Source organism: Vulpes vulpes, chromosome 6, assembly GCF_048418805.1.
Source record: "Vulpes vulpes isolate BD-2025 chromosome 6, VulVul3, whole genome shotgun sequence".
Taxonomy (NCBI): Eukaryota; Metazoa; Chordata; class Mammalia; order Carnivora; family Canidae; genus Vulpes; species Vulpes vulpes.
In genome coordinates, this window is record NC_132785.1 from 90,206,659 (window position 1) to 90,223,838 (window position 17,180).

The 17,180-nt window shown below is 38.0% G+C and overlaps 1 protein-coding gene and 1 long non-coding RNA gene across 13 annotated transcripts in view; one reads left to right on the top strand and one right to left on the bottom strand.

Moving 5' to 3' along the window:
• The window catches only part of LOC112921336 (uncharacterized), a 74,108-nt gene extending 69,239 nt beyond the window's left edge, over positions 1-4,869 (top strand). Inside the window, exon 4 of the long non-coding RNA XR_012002173.1 lies at positions 1,749-4,869. This is a non-coding gene — a long non-coding RNA (uncharacterized lncRNA). The remainder of the gene's footprint in view (positions 1-1,748) is intronic.
• A 2,891-nt stretch (positions 4,870-7,760) lies between these two features.
• Positions 7,761-17,180, bottom strand: part of FERMT2 (FERM domain containing kindlin 2) — a 79,888-nt gene continuing 70,468 nt past the window's right edge. For 4 of the 12 annotated variants that reach the window (XM_072761603.1, XM_072761599.1, XM_072761611.1 and 1 more), the window contains 7 exons: positions 14,776-14,882; positions 14,209-14,430; positions 12,175-12,198; positions 11,630-11,650; positions 10,878-11,002; positions 10,436-10,577; positions 7,761-9,040 (listed from right to left, as the gene is read on the bottom strand). In XM_072761603.1, the coding sequence (XP_072617704.1) occupies positions 8,867-9,040; positions 10,436-10,577; positions 10,878-11,002; positions 11,630-11,650; positions 12,175-12,198; positions 14,209-14,430; positions 14,776-14,882 (815 nt within the window). In that variant the 3' untranslated portion in view covers positions 7,761-8,866. The remainder of the gene's footprint in view (positions 9,041-10,435; positions 10,578-10,877; positions 11,003-11,629; positions 11,651-12,174; positions 12,199-14,208; positions 14,431-14,775; positions 14,883-17,180) is intronic. The other 8 variants (XM_072761608.1, XM_072761601.1, XM_072761607.1 and 5 more) reach the window with 2 other exon arrangements.

Sequence of the window (17,180 nt, forward strand, 5' to 3'; positions counted from 1 at the left end):
CAGTCGACCATGCAGCTTTACCTGCCTCACTGAGGGATACATCTGACTGTATAGATCTCTTAGAACTAAAATGAGCTGACTGCCTCCAGTAATTTGTGACCTCGTACTTGGAGACGGAACTCAATTAATTATGTGCCAAACAGTTATTCTACATATCTCCCCTCCCCCACCCGCTTTTAAAAATAGTTGCCTAACAGATTGCAGAAGACTGTGCCCTGGACTTTTCTGGAACACAGCTTCTTAGTGTTATTTCTTAGAATATAAATCAAGGACAAGGTTTATAATCGAATCTCATAGGTTTAGAAGTCATTTTTGTTTAGAGATCAACATGGTTTGATCTCAAGCAGTTCTTGGGACTAGAGGAAACATTGTCAATTCATGTTGTTTGCCTTAAAAAAAAAAAAAAAAAAGCAAACAACTTGAAGGTCTGCATTCCAGATTTGTCTTAACCAGTGACAATTAATGAAAACATCTGTCCAGTTCCCTCTTTAAAGATCTTCAGAGGAGGAATTCTGGGCATGTGAAGAATCAAGTTGACAGTGTAGACCTCCATCTATAGCACAGCAAGGTCTGGACGGGGGCATGGCAGGGAGCTTAGTTCTGGCTTCCTGCTAAGAAATCAGTAGACGGCATTTACTCTTCGTTTTATGGTGGCTTTCCACAAAATTTATAAGAAAGCAAAAGGAAGTTTCTAAACTACTGCCAGATGGCAAGTACGTGGAGCCCTGAAGCAAGGCTAAAACCCAATCAAAAAAGAAAAAGCACATTTAGGACAAGACAGTTGGGCCTCTTTTGAGAATACCTGAAATTGAAGCATTTGCAAAACTTGTGTGAAGACATAGGCAGAGTGTTTATACAAAATAATTTCTTGAGTGGAGATTTAGGAATCAAAGTCAAACATGAGTGACAAAGATGACCTCAAAATGGTCTCCTAATTTCTGCCTATTCTCTGCTCTTGTTAGCTGTATTTCTTTCCTGTTCAGGCTATTTTTGAAGAGCTGGCTTCCTTTTCCCCATCTTTGGTACAGATCAACTGTTGCTGTACCCCCTGCCCTATCCCAGGACGAATGGTGGCTTTTCAAAATGTCCGTTGTAGGAAAACAAAACCTGTATATATTAAGGTCTTGTTTCATCTGTGATATGGTGTCTTTTCCATTCTCACTGAAGCTGCCCTGAATTAGCTTTACTGACTTTTTCAAAAAAGCCTTCTAACAGTTCTACCTACCCGTAATCACTCCTTGCTCTGGTACTTTCTGTATGAACCAGGGACATTTTCAAAACAAATCAAAACAGACTCCTGGTATTTTCGAGATTATCCTGCTACATAGCAGTGGTGTTTATCATTTATCAACATTTCCCATTCTGTTGATTTCATGCTCATACATTAATAAGGCACTTTCAAATTACAAAAGCTTAATTTCTTGAGAATCGTATGTTGTTCAGTATTCCTGTCTCATAAAGTCAGCCTCTATAGAAGGCACATTCTCAAGTACAGGAATACATTTTATACTCAACCAGACAGCAAGCAAGAGAAGGTGTCAGGTAAGTTCCTTGGCTCCTCTGCTGTGACTTGGATGGTTTTAATAAGATTTGGGTTGACATCTCCACGATTGCTTGAGTAACAACAATGCTGTCATTTGCATCCTGACCAGAGCCTTGAGCTTAAAGTTGATTTTCTAGTTGAACTGATAGATCTGTTTGTCGCTTCTTACCCAGTCCCTCTTCTTACTATCTCTGCACATTTACAGAATTTAAATGGCGTGGCCTGTGAGCATGAAACAGAAAGCAAGTGGACCACAAGGGGACTGAACCCCTGACACTGGACTCATTAGCTCCATTCTTAAACTAGGCCAGCCAAACAGCCAGTTAGTGATTCACTTGGCAGCAGGGGCCAGACTCGTGCTGATCTAGTCCAGACCAGGAAAGTATGTCAGAAGCAGAGGGCAGCTATCAAGAGCCAAGACCCCCTGTACCCATTAGGCCAGTGATTTTTAGCATCACACTGTTTAACACTGAACTTCAGAATCACCAACAATCTTTTAATAATGCGGCTTTTACCCTCCAACAGAAGAGGAACATATTTGCCACTTCTATTATTTTTTAATGTTTCAGAAAACTTGGAACATTTTTTCAACTTTAATCATACTGTGTTCTGCAGCTAAATTTTTGGTTCAGCTTTGGGTTGAGATTCTTCCATGTTGTTTTGGAATTTATCCCCTGCTGTTTTGATTCCATTTTATGACTGTATTATAAATCATTCTACTCTGATGGACATTCGATTATTTCCAGTTTTTTATTATAAGTAGTTCTGCTATGCATATTCTTGTGCAGGTCTCCTGTTCTGCACATGCAAGAGTTGCTCCAGGGTATATACATACCTAGGAGTGGAACTGCAGGATTGTAGGATATATCACTAATTTTACCAGATGATGTCCAAATGTCCACTTTCCTCAGTGTCACATATATATGCTGTCTTCTGTCACCTTTTAAGAATTTTACAGTTTTTCCTGTCACATTTAAGTCTGAAATTCATTTGGAATTGATGTGGACTACTACACACATGTATGAAGGCACTGGTCCAAATTCCTTTGTTTCCTAAAGATAATCACCAGCGCCATTCATTGGGAAGTCCGTCTGTTTTGTGATCTGCAAGGCTGGCTCTCAGAAATTGAGGGTCCATATGTGTGCATGTTTGTTTCTCAAGTCTCTGTTTGGACTTTGGTTAATTTTACTTACCCCAGTGCCAAAATTACCCTTTGAGTACAGTGTGATATGACTTCTTGCCATCTGGTGAGGTTATTCCCCCCACCTGTTGGTCTTTAGGGAGTGTTTTCCAAATGTTCCTTCAAAGAGTTAGCTGAATTTATAATTAGGCCAGGAACATCGAAACAAAGTTTAGATATTTTGATCAGTAAACCTGAAAGTAAATGTGTTTTACCTAAATTTTATTTGGTCATAAAAATAAAACAAAATTTAGATTTGAGATGACAATTTGTGCTCATGAAAAGCATTTTCTTTATTGTGCAGTATCTGCAAACCATATTAATACAGGTATGTCAAACTTGTTTGGATTGGTTGTGCTGTTTTTATCACAAATTTAATTAACATTGGCCTTGGACCACTTCCCTGAGCAGTAATACAGATAATGCCTGGCCAATGAAGCCACATGAGACTCTAACTAGATTTCATGAAATAAAGGGTCTCAAATTATTTTAAGTGCTTATAATTTTTAGTAATATGCAGGCCCATGCACAAATACCAAAAGGGAAACTCAACTAAGAGTGCATGTGTGCTGGTGTTTACTAAGGGAATAGAGAATTTTAATGTACACATTCAGCCTGGGAAACTTTGTATTGTTTATTAAATAAACCAGAGAAAGCAAGAGAGGAATCAGCACAGTGGGAAATAAGGTCAGCAGATAAGGCTTTTTTTTGCTACTCTGTTTCCTGTTCTGGGTGGCTCTGCAGTCCACTCTGAGAATTTCATTCCTTTTACCCAGATTGAAAATTTCCCATTTCCTGTCACTCTCTACCACCTCCCCCATTCTTGAGCTGCCAAACCAAAGCAGTTCAAACAGATAAAGACACAGCTAATTTGTTGAAGAGCACAGAGCTTTCGGTAAACAGCTTCTTCCTGGATATTACTGTGTAGAGATGACTCGACCCTTATCAGCAGATTTAAGAATTGACCAAGTTATTATCGTACCATATCTGTTGGGTCTGTGCTCAGCAGGGCAACTCCTCCTTGCCTTCTTCACAACAAAAAGAAGGAATGACTACAATAGCTGCAAAAATGCTTTATTGGGGGGTGGCAGGATTTTTTTGAATCCGTCTACATGTTTGGAATAAAGCAGAGCAGATGATAGCTGGGTAGGGTTATGCACGTAGGAAAGGCTTCTGTGAGTATCAGTGACGGTTCTGGCACAAAGGGCTGAATTCAGAAAGCCCTGTTCTCTTATGAATTATCAAATTGGTGAAGATGTTGCCATGTTTTAAGTGATTAGTCTAAAACTAGCTGCAGTCCCCGTCAAACTTGACTATATTGACTATACAGGGTAGAAACAGTTATGAAAGGAATAGGATAGGAAAGTGTCTTAGAGGATCAAAGAAGTTTTGAGTTTAAAAACCTAGCATTTCACTGGGAAATCACTATGCTCAATGTAGGTGGAGTATTGGGTACTTAAACATTTTCAATTCTGTGGTATTTTTTTTCCAGATAAATTACAGTCAGAAACCGAGGTTGGTCTGATCCTACCACATAACTAACTGGTAACTAATTAAAAGCACTTTAGTAACACTTTTTTTTGAAGTAGAGTTGACAGTGTTACATTAGCTTCAGGTGTACAACAGAGTGATTTGGCCAAGTCTTACATTCTTGCCATCCTCACCACAAGCGCAGCTGCCATCTGCGCCCTCACAGCACTATTACAACCCCTGTGCTGCACCCTTTGCCCCCAAGATTCATCCTGTAACTGGAGGCCTGGATCTCCCACTCCCCTTCATCCATCCCTTTATCCTCCTCTCCTCTGGCAACCATCAGTTTGTTCTCTGTACTTAAGGGTCTGTTTCTGCTTGTTTATTCATTTCCTTTGTTTTTTTAGATTCCACATGTGAGTCATATGATACTTGTCTTTCTCAGGCTGATTTATTTCACTTAGCATAATATCCTCTAGGTCTGTCCATGCTGTTGCAAATAGTAAGATGTGTCATCCTTTTTTTTGTGGCTCACTGATAACTCCATTGTGTGTATGTGTATACACACCACATCTTTATCCATTTGTTTATTGATGGGTACTTTGGTTGCTTCTGTATCTTGGCTGTTGTAAATAATGCTGCAATAAACATAAGGGTGGATATATCTTTTTAGAATTAATGTTTTTGTTTTCTTTGGATAAATACCCAGTAACGGATTTACTGGATCATATGGGATTTCTATTTAAAAAATTTTTAAGGACCCTCCAGTTTGCATTCCCACCAACAGTGCATGAGGATTCCTTTCTCTCCAAATCCTCTTCAACACTTGTTTCTTGAGTTTTTGAGTCTAACCACCCTGACAGGTGTGAGATGACATCTCATAGTGGTTCTGGTTTGCAAAGACTTTTAACATAAAAAGGAACAAAAACTATAGTGTACAGAACACAAAAAGTAAAATCTGCCACCTGTTGCTTTTCGGCTTGTGTAAGAGCAAAGGGTCAAGAACAGCAAGTGGCTTTTCTTCTACAAAGTTTGTGTCTCTAGGGGATGGATGTGTTAACTAACTAGATGGTAGAAATCCTTTCATATTATATACATTTACCAAATCACCATGATGTACACTTTATTTTTTTTAAGATTTATTTGAGAGAGAGAGCATGAGCAAGAGGAGGAGAGGGAGAAGGAGAAAGAATCTCAAGCAGATTAGCAGATTCCCCGCTGAACACGGAGCCCAACACAGAACTTGATCTCTTGACCCTGAGATCACAATCTGAACAGAAATTAAGAAAACGCTTAACTAACTGCACCACTCAGGTGCCCCTACACTTTAAATATCTGACAATTTTTTTCAGTTATGCCTTGATAAAGCTGAAAAAGAAAATAAGTTCATGTCTCTAGGTCCCTGACCTTTGATGTTCAAGGTTGTGTAAAAAATAATTTGTACCAAGTTAAAATTACTGATTAACTATAGCATCAGCAGGTCTCTAACTTGCTGATTTAAGAGAAAGAATTGGAAGAGAGCTTGGTTGGTCTCCTGTCCCCAGTGCTTTCATGTTCATGTGAAACTGAGTCAGAGTGTAAACCTGAAACTGTGTCTCTCAAGGCCCTGGCCAGGGTTCTTTTCATGGACTGATGTCTCTGTATAGAGACCACTACCAATGGGGTTCCTCAAGATTCATGCAGGGTTTGTTTTTAACACTACTGGTACAGAGAAGGAAATCTGGTTTCCACTTCTAGTCTGCCTTGGCACTAATTACTTATAGCCATGTTGCTTTGAACAGGTCACTTGGCCGGAGTCTCGTCTAGAAAATGAGGATGGATTGTCTAAGTCTTTAGATCTTGTATATGAACGCACTCAGCATGTCTCTTAAAGCATAGCTGGTGTGCAGGTCTGTTTCCTCTATATTAAACTATGCTGAGGTTGTAAAAATTCTAAGTTGTCCTAATTCCTTGATTTCTAAAATAGCCATTATTATATTCAATGAACATATATGTGTTAACTGATCCTAAGTAGAAACTATGAGGCTCTGGGATGCCTGGGAGGCTCAGGTGGTTGAGCATCTGCCTTTGGCTCAAGGCGTGATCCTGGGATCGAGTCCCAAAACATCAGGCTCCTTGCATGGAGCCTGCTTCTCCCTCTGCCTGTGTGTCTCTGCCTCTCTCTGTGTGTCTCTCATGAATAAATAAAATCTTAAAAAAAAAAAAAAAAAACAACTATGAGGCTCAGATCCAGTCCTCAAGGGAGTAATGAATTATTATAGGCAATAATCATAATAAGGATGATTGCTCCTAAGTTCCAAAAAGGACCAAATTTAGTGACTGTTCACAGGAGTAAGAAAATTTGGGGCTGTGAGGAAGCTTGGAATTATTCATGGAAGAACCCTTGAGGTCTAAAAACTTTTTTAAAGATTTGACGGGGCGGCAGGGGTGAAGAGCATAAGCAGGAGGGAAGGGAGAGGGCAGAGGGAGAAGCAGACTCCTCACTGAGCAGGAAGCCTTATGTGAGGCTCAATCCCAGGACCCTGGAATTATGACCTAAACTGAAGGCCGACACTCAACCGAGCCACCCAGGTGCCCCTCTTTCTAAAATTTCTAAAATGCTAGAAAAATGGGATTTGGTACATGTGGGAGACTGGAAGAAAGTCTGCAAAATGATATGGCGATGAGCAAGTGCGAATGGTCTGGAGAATGTGGGCTGGGATACAGAGCATAGAAGCCCTCTTAGCTCCTGACTGGAGTCATTAGAGCTGACATACAGCCAGTGCTATGCTGGGGCTAAATTAATGTTGAGATTGTTAGGATGGCGGGGGGGTGGGGGGGGGGGCGGCAAACTCAGAGAAATCAGTACAGAGGCTGTGAAACACTAAGGCACTGAGGTAAGCCTTCATCTAAATATATTTTAGGGCTTTTAACCAAGTTAGTGACCTGCATTTCAGGTGAGGAAAGGAAATATATTATTTAGGTTTTTTGAAGTGGGAAGGAGCCCTTATATTTTGGAGTGAGGTTTGTAGGACCAGACAGAGTATAAAAAGTCATTGAAAATGTGATATGCTGTTTGCTTTAGAGGCTGTGGCACTGTGGTGGGCACAAGGAAAGGACCTGAATTCAGGTGTCAGTGACATCAATGACAAAAGTTTGCCTGAGGGAAAAAGCAACGAAGACTTGGCCTGATGAAAAGCAAGAGCTAAGGGAGAAAATCCAGAGGTGAAGTTTTGTAGCCAAGTGAGGATGCAATAGCTCTTAACAACAGGCAGTAAATTCACACATGTGAGTTGAGGTTTTTTAGACCAGGAGTCATTCATTTTGAGTTTAAAATGAATTCTTCCCCCAAGTCAACAATATCCTTTCATCTGTCATACTGTTTAGATTCCTAATATTCATACAGTTCATTTTTTAGTAGTAGAAAAAAGTGAAGTGGTGGAAGAACCTATCCTAGAGATGGAGTATTCCTGTCTGCTGACACTCTGGTACCAGCAAGCTGTCCTCGCAACGCAACACGTTTCCAAAAGCAAAAGTTCATTTCTTCAGTTAATGCTATGTAAAGTAAAGACAAGAAGTACAAAAAGAAACAAATAAAAGATTTTGCTTTTATTTAAAATAAAATGCATTTATACAGTTTTTAAACCATGGATTATTGGACAATACTGGTAATCCACCCCTCCTGGCACCCTCTTGGGTTGTGTGAGCTAGGAATTTTCCAACTAGCACCAATGCGGACTGTAACAGCACAGCGGACGAGAACATGGCCAGTCCAGGCATTAGAGTTAAGGACGCTGTGGCAAATCATGACTATAATGAAGTCATTCTTAATTTAGCAGGTATGAGATCTGCACATTAATTATATTTTTAAAGCATTTAATTAATGCAAAGATGCTACATCTAAGCCATTTGCTAGCTGTGAGTTTTTTTTAAAAAAACTGTACAATTTTATAAAATTTGTGTTTGTACATTAGTTACACAAAATGCATACTTCATAGACCTTTACTTCATATTGTAATGCAAAAGTTGCATATTTTAGGCAGACAGTGAATATGCTGGTGAATACTAAAAATGTTGTAATACAATAGGGTGTAAAAATAAAAACAGAAGACAGTATACATACATGCTTATTCAAAGACAAAAACAAACCAAGCCAAACGGACTGATAGCATTTTCCTTCAAGGTCAAACAATGACATTATTAAGTATCAGGGACCTTTCACAGGCCTGATTTACTTGGGGGTGGGAGTGGGGGGATGGCGAATCAATGGCTACCAGAAGTAGGTATTTTTAAAACACAAGATCAAATTAAACATACATTAAAACACATGCATTAAACATGATAAATAGACTTCATATAGTTTAAGCCCTGGATAGCTTAAAGGTAGATGGCTTGACTTTCTTGGTTTGGCTAGATTAAATCAGTGATGTTTTGTTCCTGACTTGCCCCCTACTTTAGTTTTCAATTCATGTCCCTAAGGAATGTGTGCCATATTTGAGTCCATATATTATATCACGAGAGCAGATTAACAGTCGTGCTTGTTAGTGCACTTACTAACTGGTCTGGTAAGGCAAAAAAGTTTTCATGATAAAATGATAAATTTCAAGCTTACTTTATTAAGCAGCATATAACAAACAACAGCTTTCAAAGTTAAATATTGTTATGGCCATGGAATTTCATCACACAGTGTCTATTCACACCCAACCACTGGTAAGTTTGTAGAACATCTCTTCATCTAAACTCTCATTTTGGTCTTTTGCACGTGTTGAGAGAAATATGTAGCCACCAATGAATTCATGAACCACTTTGCAATCTACTTCCGTACAAATGAAGGACAATCGTACTTCATCTGCAAACTCTACCGTGACCTAGAATGAAGACCAAGAACTGTCAGTCCCTGGAAAACTCTGTGTGGCTGGGACCAGCAAAGCTTCCATGCTATTTAACGTCTCCCCTCTCACAAAATATTTGTTGAGCCTTGTTTTTTTTTTAATTCTAAAGAGTAAGTTTATTAACCCCTCCCCCACACCTTTTTAGTTTTCATGTTCTGAAAAGGAAGACTGAATGCAAGGGGTTTAGGTCATTCTGTTCCCAATGGTCTCTGGTTAGTCTAGTTATGAGAAGGTCTCTCTTCAAGGCCTGGGAGAAAACTTACTTCTTGCATTTAATTTAATATTTGCTCTAGATATTTACCCTTTAGGTATCATGTGTGGATACAGTAGCCCTCCCCTACCTTATCCATGGGAAATATATTTCAAGATCCCCAATGGATGCCTAAAACCACGGATAGTATATATGCTTCTTGTCCCTTCACACATATACCTGTGATAAAGTTTATCAGTTAGATACTTTATTATTTGTTATTGTAAGAGATTAATAACTAATAGAATTACAACAATATATAATCAAAGTTACGTGAATAGTCTCTCTCTCAACATATTTTACTGTACTGTACTCATCCTTGTGATAACGAGAAATGATAAAATGCCCACGTGATGGATGAAGGTGAAGGACGCAGGCACTGTGACATAGTGTTAGGCTACTACAGACCTTCTAGCAATACGTCAGGAAGAGGATGGGTTATCTGCATCTCGACCATGGTTATCCACAGATAAGAAGGGATACTAGTATATTTCAGAAATAGGAGATTCTGTGCACTAATAGGAACTGATACAATAAACCTAATGATCCTACAATAACACATGGCTTATCAGTAAAAGATGGTTTATTTTAAATGATTTTCATTGTACTCCAAGGCTAGGGGCTGCATGATATACAGTAGTAGCTGTGCCAGGTTTTAGACCTCTGAGCATCAGAGTCTAAATCCTGATTCTGTTAACTAAGTGTGCAGTCATGGCAATCATGGCCATTAAGCCTCTAACTTTGAGTGTCCTCATTTGTAAAGTAGGGACAATCCAACCACCTCACAAGGCCATGGTGAGATTAGAAATAGGGTACAAATGTAAAAACATCTAGCATCATGACTGGCACAGAGTAGGAATTCAATAAACAGTAGCTGCTACTGACAGGGATGTACCACTACAGGAAAACCACCCTCTAAGCAGATCATTATGTTCTTAGAATTCTAATAATTGGGCTAGTTATGAAATGGCAAGTTAAGTGGGAAATAACCAACCATGTTTTATACTTTAAAAGGTAATGGTACAAATAATCTACAGAATTTAATAGCCTTTTAATTCTTAATTTACTAATTCTTAGTAGAAGGGCTCTACATGCACTCAGGTAGCACTGTTCGAGCTTACCATTTTTATTTCCCAGTTTACATTCCACTGTTTCATGTTACTGAAGCGCCATGTTTTAATTGCATCTCCTGTGCTGGCATCCATCCTAATCAGTCTGTTGTATGCAATTCCAATAAGTTCTTCTTTTTTTCCTCCCTGAAACCTATAGTATTAAAAACATAAAGTTTAAAAACAAGTGGGGGATGGGAGGACATGTTGCTTTGTTTTTAAGATGAGCTTTTTAACTCTTATAAAGGATATTTTCATATAAGTAAAAAGAGAAATCATTTTGAATTTTTAATGCAAAAATTACAAGTATAGAAAATAGGTTTCAATATTCTTGACATTTTACTGTAAAATTGCTAATGGATCTCAGTATGTACTTTAAATGTTTAATTGAAGTAGATTACATAAAAAGGCACGAATTAAGATTTATACATAAATGTTTAGGAGAACCACTGACCTTGCAATAAAGTGTGTGATGCCAAATTCTGGTAATGACTGCCAAGCTTGAATAAATCTCATCTTGGCCTCAATTAGACTCATCTGAGCTACATTCTGATGGGCCTCCAAGATTCTTGCTGTTATCTAAACATGATTAAACACCACCTTTACCATCGAGACAATATTCTTTCATGGGAGCATCATGACAAAAAGTAAAAAACTGAATCACGTGCCCCACCCCACGATCACATATTTTAAGAACTAGAATTAGGAAATCTCTGCAGCTACTTTTGGAAATTTTAGCATAATGATGACTCTTCAAAATAAACCTTGATAGATTTCTTCTTAATTAGTTTCCATATATCCAGAAACAAAAGGTACTATTAGAGGAGTATATAACTGCCACTCTTGAGGTATATTCCAAGTACACACATATATGTCGCTGCTTCTATAAAAGGCATGTTCTAATCCTATGAATAATGAAGTTTTAAACTTAGCACCAAGACACAGTATCAGAATGAGTACCTAGAATATAAATTTCTAGCAGGAATATTTATTAGCACCTTTAAAGTACTTGAAACCAGCATAATAATTTAAATTTTTTTCTAAATGAATCATTAGAAAAGTTAACTTTAAATTATACTCACTTTGGGATGGCTACTGCCAAAAAGAGTGGAAGGAAATTAATCCATAAAAAGGGATTGTGGCTAAGGCTTTAAATATTTTATGTATTTTTTTCTTTTCTTTTTTTGGTAAATATGGAGAACTTACCAAATCTCTTATATAGCCTGGCTGTAGATGGCAATGCGAAGAAAGAAAAAGGAAGCAGAAAGAAAAAAAAAAGGCAATCAGAAAAAATGGCAATGAAGCAAAGAAAAAGTTGCGGTAACCTGCAAACCAAAATTCCAGCCAAAAATCATGCAAAAAAAATTACTTTAGGTGGAAACCAAGCAAAGTAAATGCAAGCATGAAAATGAAAACAAGGAAGCAGCGATTATTTTCCATTTAGAACACTGAGAAACACTTCCACATTATTTTAAACTGATAAGTGTTACTAAAATTATGGGTAAATATTTGTAGGGAAAAAATAAAGAGCAAATACCCTTTTCCCTGTTCATTTACCAGTTCTTACTCGTTAGGCAGAACTAATGCTTTTAGTAGCAAAATCAAAATTAATATTCAAAAACCTTTAATGTTTTCAGATTGAGTCCGATAATATGACCCATGCATCACTGTTCAGAAATAAGTTGAAGGTATAAAATAAGTGCAGTGACCATACTGTTTATTTGCACAAGAAAAGCAAACCCCTCAATTACCATCTGTTTTTTGCATCCTTTTTCCTGGAAGGGAAAATGAAGAGATGCTAATATACTACACTAGGAACAATGGCTATAAATATATTATCTAGTTCAATGTCTATTCACGTGGATAAAACAGAGACAACTCTTTTCTTTAAAATGTAAAAATTCAGCTTGGGAATCATAGTCATATAAAGATACATACAGCGAGTTTAAGTAATTAATAAATAGTTGCAGGGATTTAAAGTAGATTAAATATAACACAATCTTTATTAATGGGCCCTGGTAGAAATAGAGGAGCTCATGGCCCAAACCTCTTTCTACTGGATTCCTGAATGCCACTGTATCGTATAGTTTAACAATTACTAAGCACTATATCCAACGACTGGTGCAGTGCTGGACACACAACAGCAATGAACTCTGCCTGTCAGCACTTCTTAGCTGACAGTAGGAATTGTCAGGGCAATACATGGTCTCTACTTTCTGGGAACAACCAATATAAATCTAGTCAGAGAAAGGAGCATTAAAAAAGAATGTGCATTTGATAAGATGCCAGCATGGAAGAAAAGGCTAGAAGAATCCTTAACCACGGACCACACACATGCTGCCATCCTGCCAGTTAAAGATAGTCAGATAGTCACTGTTTTTGTCCTCCAGAGAATTTTCACTATGACAAGCTAGCTGAGAAATCAGGGATAGAGAACTATCTTTTTAAAGTGAAAACTATCATTTAAAAGGCTTCTGAGAAAACAATCCAATACCTTTGACAACTAAACCAACAGTTGGCAATCTTCAGTTACACTTTAGTATTTTTCTTTCCTGACAGCAAACAGTGTAAATGATATGCTTGCTAAGGTTTGAAATTGTTCCTTGTCTTTGAAGGCAAATGAATCCACTTTCAGAAATAAGGTTTTTTTTTTAAAATGAGTAATTTTTAAATGAAATAACTAAGAATAAAAAAAAATTAGTACTTGATTCACTTTCCCTTTTTAACTTAAAATCTACATTCCACAAAGCTCCCCAGGGCAGCATTTCCTCCATTCCTTACTACTCCCACATCATAGGACTGTGGGATAAACAATTTCCATGTAGCTTACACAACCTCTGAAACTTAAAGACAAATACTTGGTGATTAAAACTTCTGAACATTTCTAGCTAAGTGATTTCAGACCCATTTGATAAACATTATATTTAAAGTTAAGAATTAGTAAATGTTCTGGGTATTTCATTGGCGCCTTCAGTAATATTTTAAAATTATTCTTTAACAGAGATAAAAATGAAACTAGATAGAAATGAAATATTTATTTGAAAGGTCTTCTTCACCGCCCCACCTCAGACTGAAGCCTTTGCCTTTTATGGCATGATGTTTGGTGTAGCGAATACTGGGGGCTATCCCAAGTGAAATTCCCCTGCAAAGAACCTTTTATGTTGTACCGAAGAACCATTTTCCTAAATAGCAATCCTTTTATGGTATTAATTTCCAGGAAAGGAATTCTAAATAGAGTGAACAAAAGCAGCGAATTTCAATGAAAATTTACCAAACTTTGTCACACGTGCAAATCTTGGTTTAGGTTTTTTTTTTTTTTTTTACTGTTAAGAAAAGATAAACTATTTCTACCCTTGTAAAGTTTATTTCCAAGGCTGGAAAGTCCATTTTGACAGCAAGAAGAGTTGTTATAGATTTTGGTGAGAAATGCTGGCTGCGCTTTATACTATACTTAATTATATAAGGAATAAAACCCAAAGTATCCTCACCATATTCAATTCCCTGAAAGAACACACCCTGTTCACAGGATGATTTCCTTAGGTTTTGAGTAAATATGCTCCCAACTATCTTACCTCATTATCTGTCCTATTAAATGAAAAACATTTTTAATGATTAATTTAAATGGACTGAAGGTTATTTACATCCTATTTTATGCTCTAATCACTGGATATGAAATTAAGACCATCACTAAGACTAAAAAGTTTTAAGAGGGGAACTGAATTTAAAGTGTATGTACAAAGTCATAAAACCGGAAGAAAACAGATGAAGTAAAATGAATCAAATACCTGCTTGTTCTTGTATTTTTTTAGATAGCGAGGGGACACCAAACATTCAGGATTTATATCAGTTGTTATCTGTTCTGGTATTAACTGAGGATCTGGGTTTAAATGCTGCATCTTCAGAAAGGAAAGAATATTCTGAACTTCCAAGTTATAAGAACTGTCTGCCATGGTCTTGCCTTTGGAGGCTAATCTGCAGGCTGCCATCCAGTGTGCATACTGTTTTTCCTGTTGAAAAGAAATACTGAAATATGATATGTATCACATATCCTTTGGGTTTAAAAATCTAAGGATGACTGGTCAACTCTAAGGAATCAAAGAAAATTAAGGTTTATACTTTTATTTTTTTATTTTATTTTTTTTAATTTTTATTTATTTATGATAGTCACACAGAGACAGAGAGAGAGAGAGAGAGGCAGAGACACAGGCAGAGGGAGAAGCAGGCTCCATGCACCGGGAGCCCAACGTGGGATTCGATCCCGGGTCTCCAGGATCACGCCCTGGGCCAAAGGTAGGCGCCAAACCGCTGCGCCACCCAGGGATCCGGTTTATACTTTTAATTGGAAAACTTACATTGTCACAACGAAGCCAGATTTCATTCATGCCTTCTGCAACTGGAATCAGGAGTTTAATGTTGAATTTTTGCCCTGAAATGTTTACATCTGGGGTTACTTCACATCCTAGAATAAAAAAAAATGTTAAAATGGCCAAATCTACTTTTAAGAAATCTCAAGCCAAAAAAGGCAGTCCTCATTTTATGGTATCTTAACATGCTGAATTTTGCTGTTTTGGAATCTATTAACTGAGAAGGAAATTTTTACCACCCAATAATTTTGTTTGAGGCAGAGCAAAGAGACACATCTAATACAGTTTGTGGCCCTCAGAAAACCTGATTAAAAACAGAAGGGTCCTATTGAAAGGATATCACCAAAAAATACCACATGGCAAGTTTGATGCTGTGTTTTTTAAAAAAAGATTTTTTTAAAAAATGTTAAGATTTTTATTTATTTATTTGACAGAGAGAGTGTGTGCCACAGAGCACAAGCAGGGGAATAGGAAAAGGGGAGAAACAGGCTCCCTGAGCCTGACGTGGAGCTCAATCCCTGGATCCTGGGATCATGACCTGAGCTGAAGGTAGATGCTAACCAAGTGGACCACCCAGGTGCCCTAGATTTATTTGAGAGGGGTAGGGTGGGGCGAGAGAGAGCCTGACCCCACAACCCTGAGATCATGACCCAAGATGAAACCAAAAGTCAGATGGATGTTCAACCTACTGAACCACCCAAGTACCCTGATACTGTGTGAAAAGTAAAATAAAGATTGTTAAGCCTCCATAGCATTTATAGCTGCATTGGAGGTGGATAGTGGCCTTGGAGAACAGATTCAGCAGATTTCAGTAGCCCTTTGAGTATCTGAGCCAAAGTACCGTGACTGAGAAGTAAATAGGAAACAAAAAATAAATAAATAAATAGGAAACAAAAATAGCTTTCTGATGAACCTCGCCTGTAACAAGGAAGGAGGAAAGAGGGCAGTTACAGCAGAGAGAGGTATAAGATAAAGGAGAAAGAGACTTTGTGGTTTAAGATAGGAGAGACTCAAGGAAGTTAAATGCTGATGGAAACATCACACTAGAAATAAGAAGAAAGAAATCTAGTGTCCGGGAAATAAAGAGGGTCTCTGATGGAGCGAGGCTCCTGGGATGGCAGAAAACTCAGCCCACTTGGATAGGAGAGCCTTAAGAGAAGAGGTGCCTCTTCCACTGTGTGGAAGTTGAGGGCAGCTAGCTTTCTCAGCTGTTGTGGCAGAGAAGCTGTGTGACCTCCCTTCTAATGGTTTTCTAAGAAAAAAGAAATGAAGTTGTCCCCTGAGATTGAATGGCATCAGAGGCCTGAGAAGATCTGAAATATTGTTGAGAATGTCTAAAAAAACACAGAAGTACTGCAAGTGTTGAGGCCCAGGTTGAAGTTGGAGATCCATGAATTTCTAGTGAAACCTATCCACTCAGTTTTGTGATTTTCCCCCCCTTCCCTCCTTCGAGTGCTCAGCAGCCTAATGTAAGCAAGTAAAAGATAGGTGGTTGGAGTGAGCCCTGGTTAAGGTTTTGTTAAATGTATATAATGGAAAAGACAGTGAATCTAGGGAATTGAAGGTTAATACCTGGTGAATGGTGTGCAGGCTGGACTCCGGAAAAGGAAGAGGTGAAAATATGTTACTAATGGGGAGAAAGTTGAGGGGTTGTAGGGAGAGAGTCCCTCAGATAGTCTGAAGAGAGGAATGAAGCTTGTGTTGCTGTTAAATTTGCATTTAACATTTCAGAGGAACAGTAATTGGGTTACACTGAAGTGTAGCATGTTGCCATGGAAGTAGGCAGCCAAGATGGCATGCAGTGATTGTTGTCTGAGAAGCCTAATAAGTGCCTCTGCGCCTACACCAACACCTGACTTCCCACTCACTTTGCATTTCCAAGCTTTTTGGGGTTTTTGGCATTTTACTCTCCTTTTTTTTCTTTTTTTCTTTTTTAAAGTTTATTTATTTAAGCAATTTCCACATTCAGCATGGGGCTCAAACTCACGACCCTAACTAAGATCAAGAGTCACAGATTCCTCTAATTGAGTCAGCCAGGCACCACAGTATTTTACTTTTAAAGGTCTAATTATTATGGGGTTGTATCCTTTAAGTCCATTTGGATGATTAATGAAGTGCGTAAAAGATCACATATCTTCAGACATCTCTATTTTAACTTTGCAGGTTAAATGAATTGCCACACAACTTCCTGATAGTTTGTAATACTTGAAGAGGAAGTTAAATGCTGTTGCTAATATTTTTAAAAGAAAGCAAAAAGGTAGAGAAAGTCCACCAAATTCATGATAGGAGTTGCATCTGGAGAGAAGATGATCTCCCATTTGTCATCTAAAATGTTTCTTTTAATATAATACTTCAGTTTTAACATTTGTCCTATTTGTGTGGTGGGTATGTAG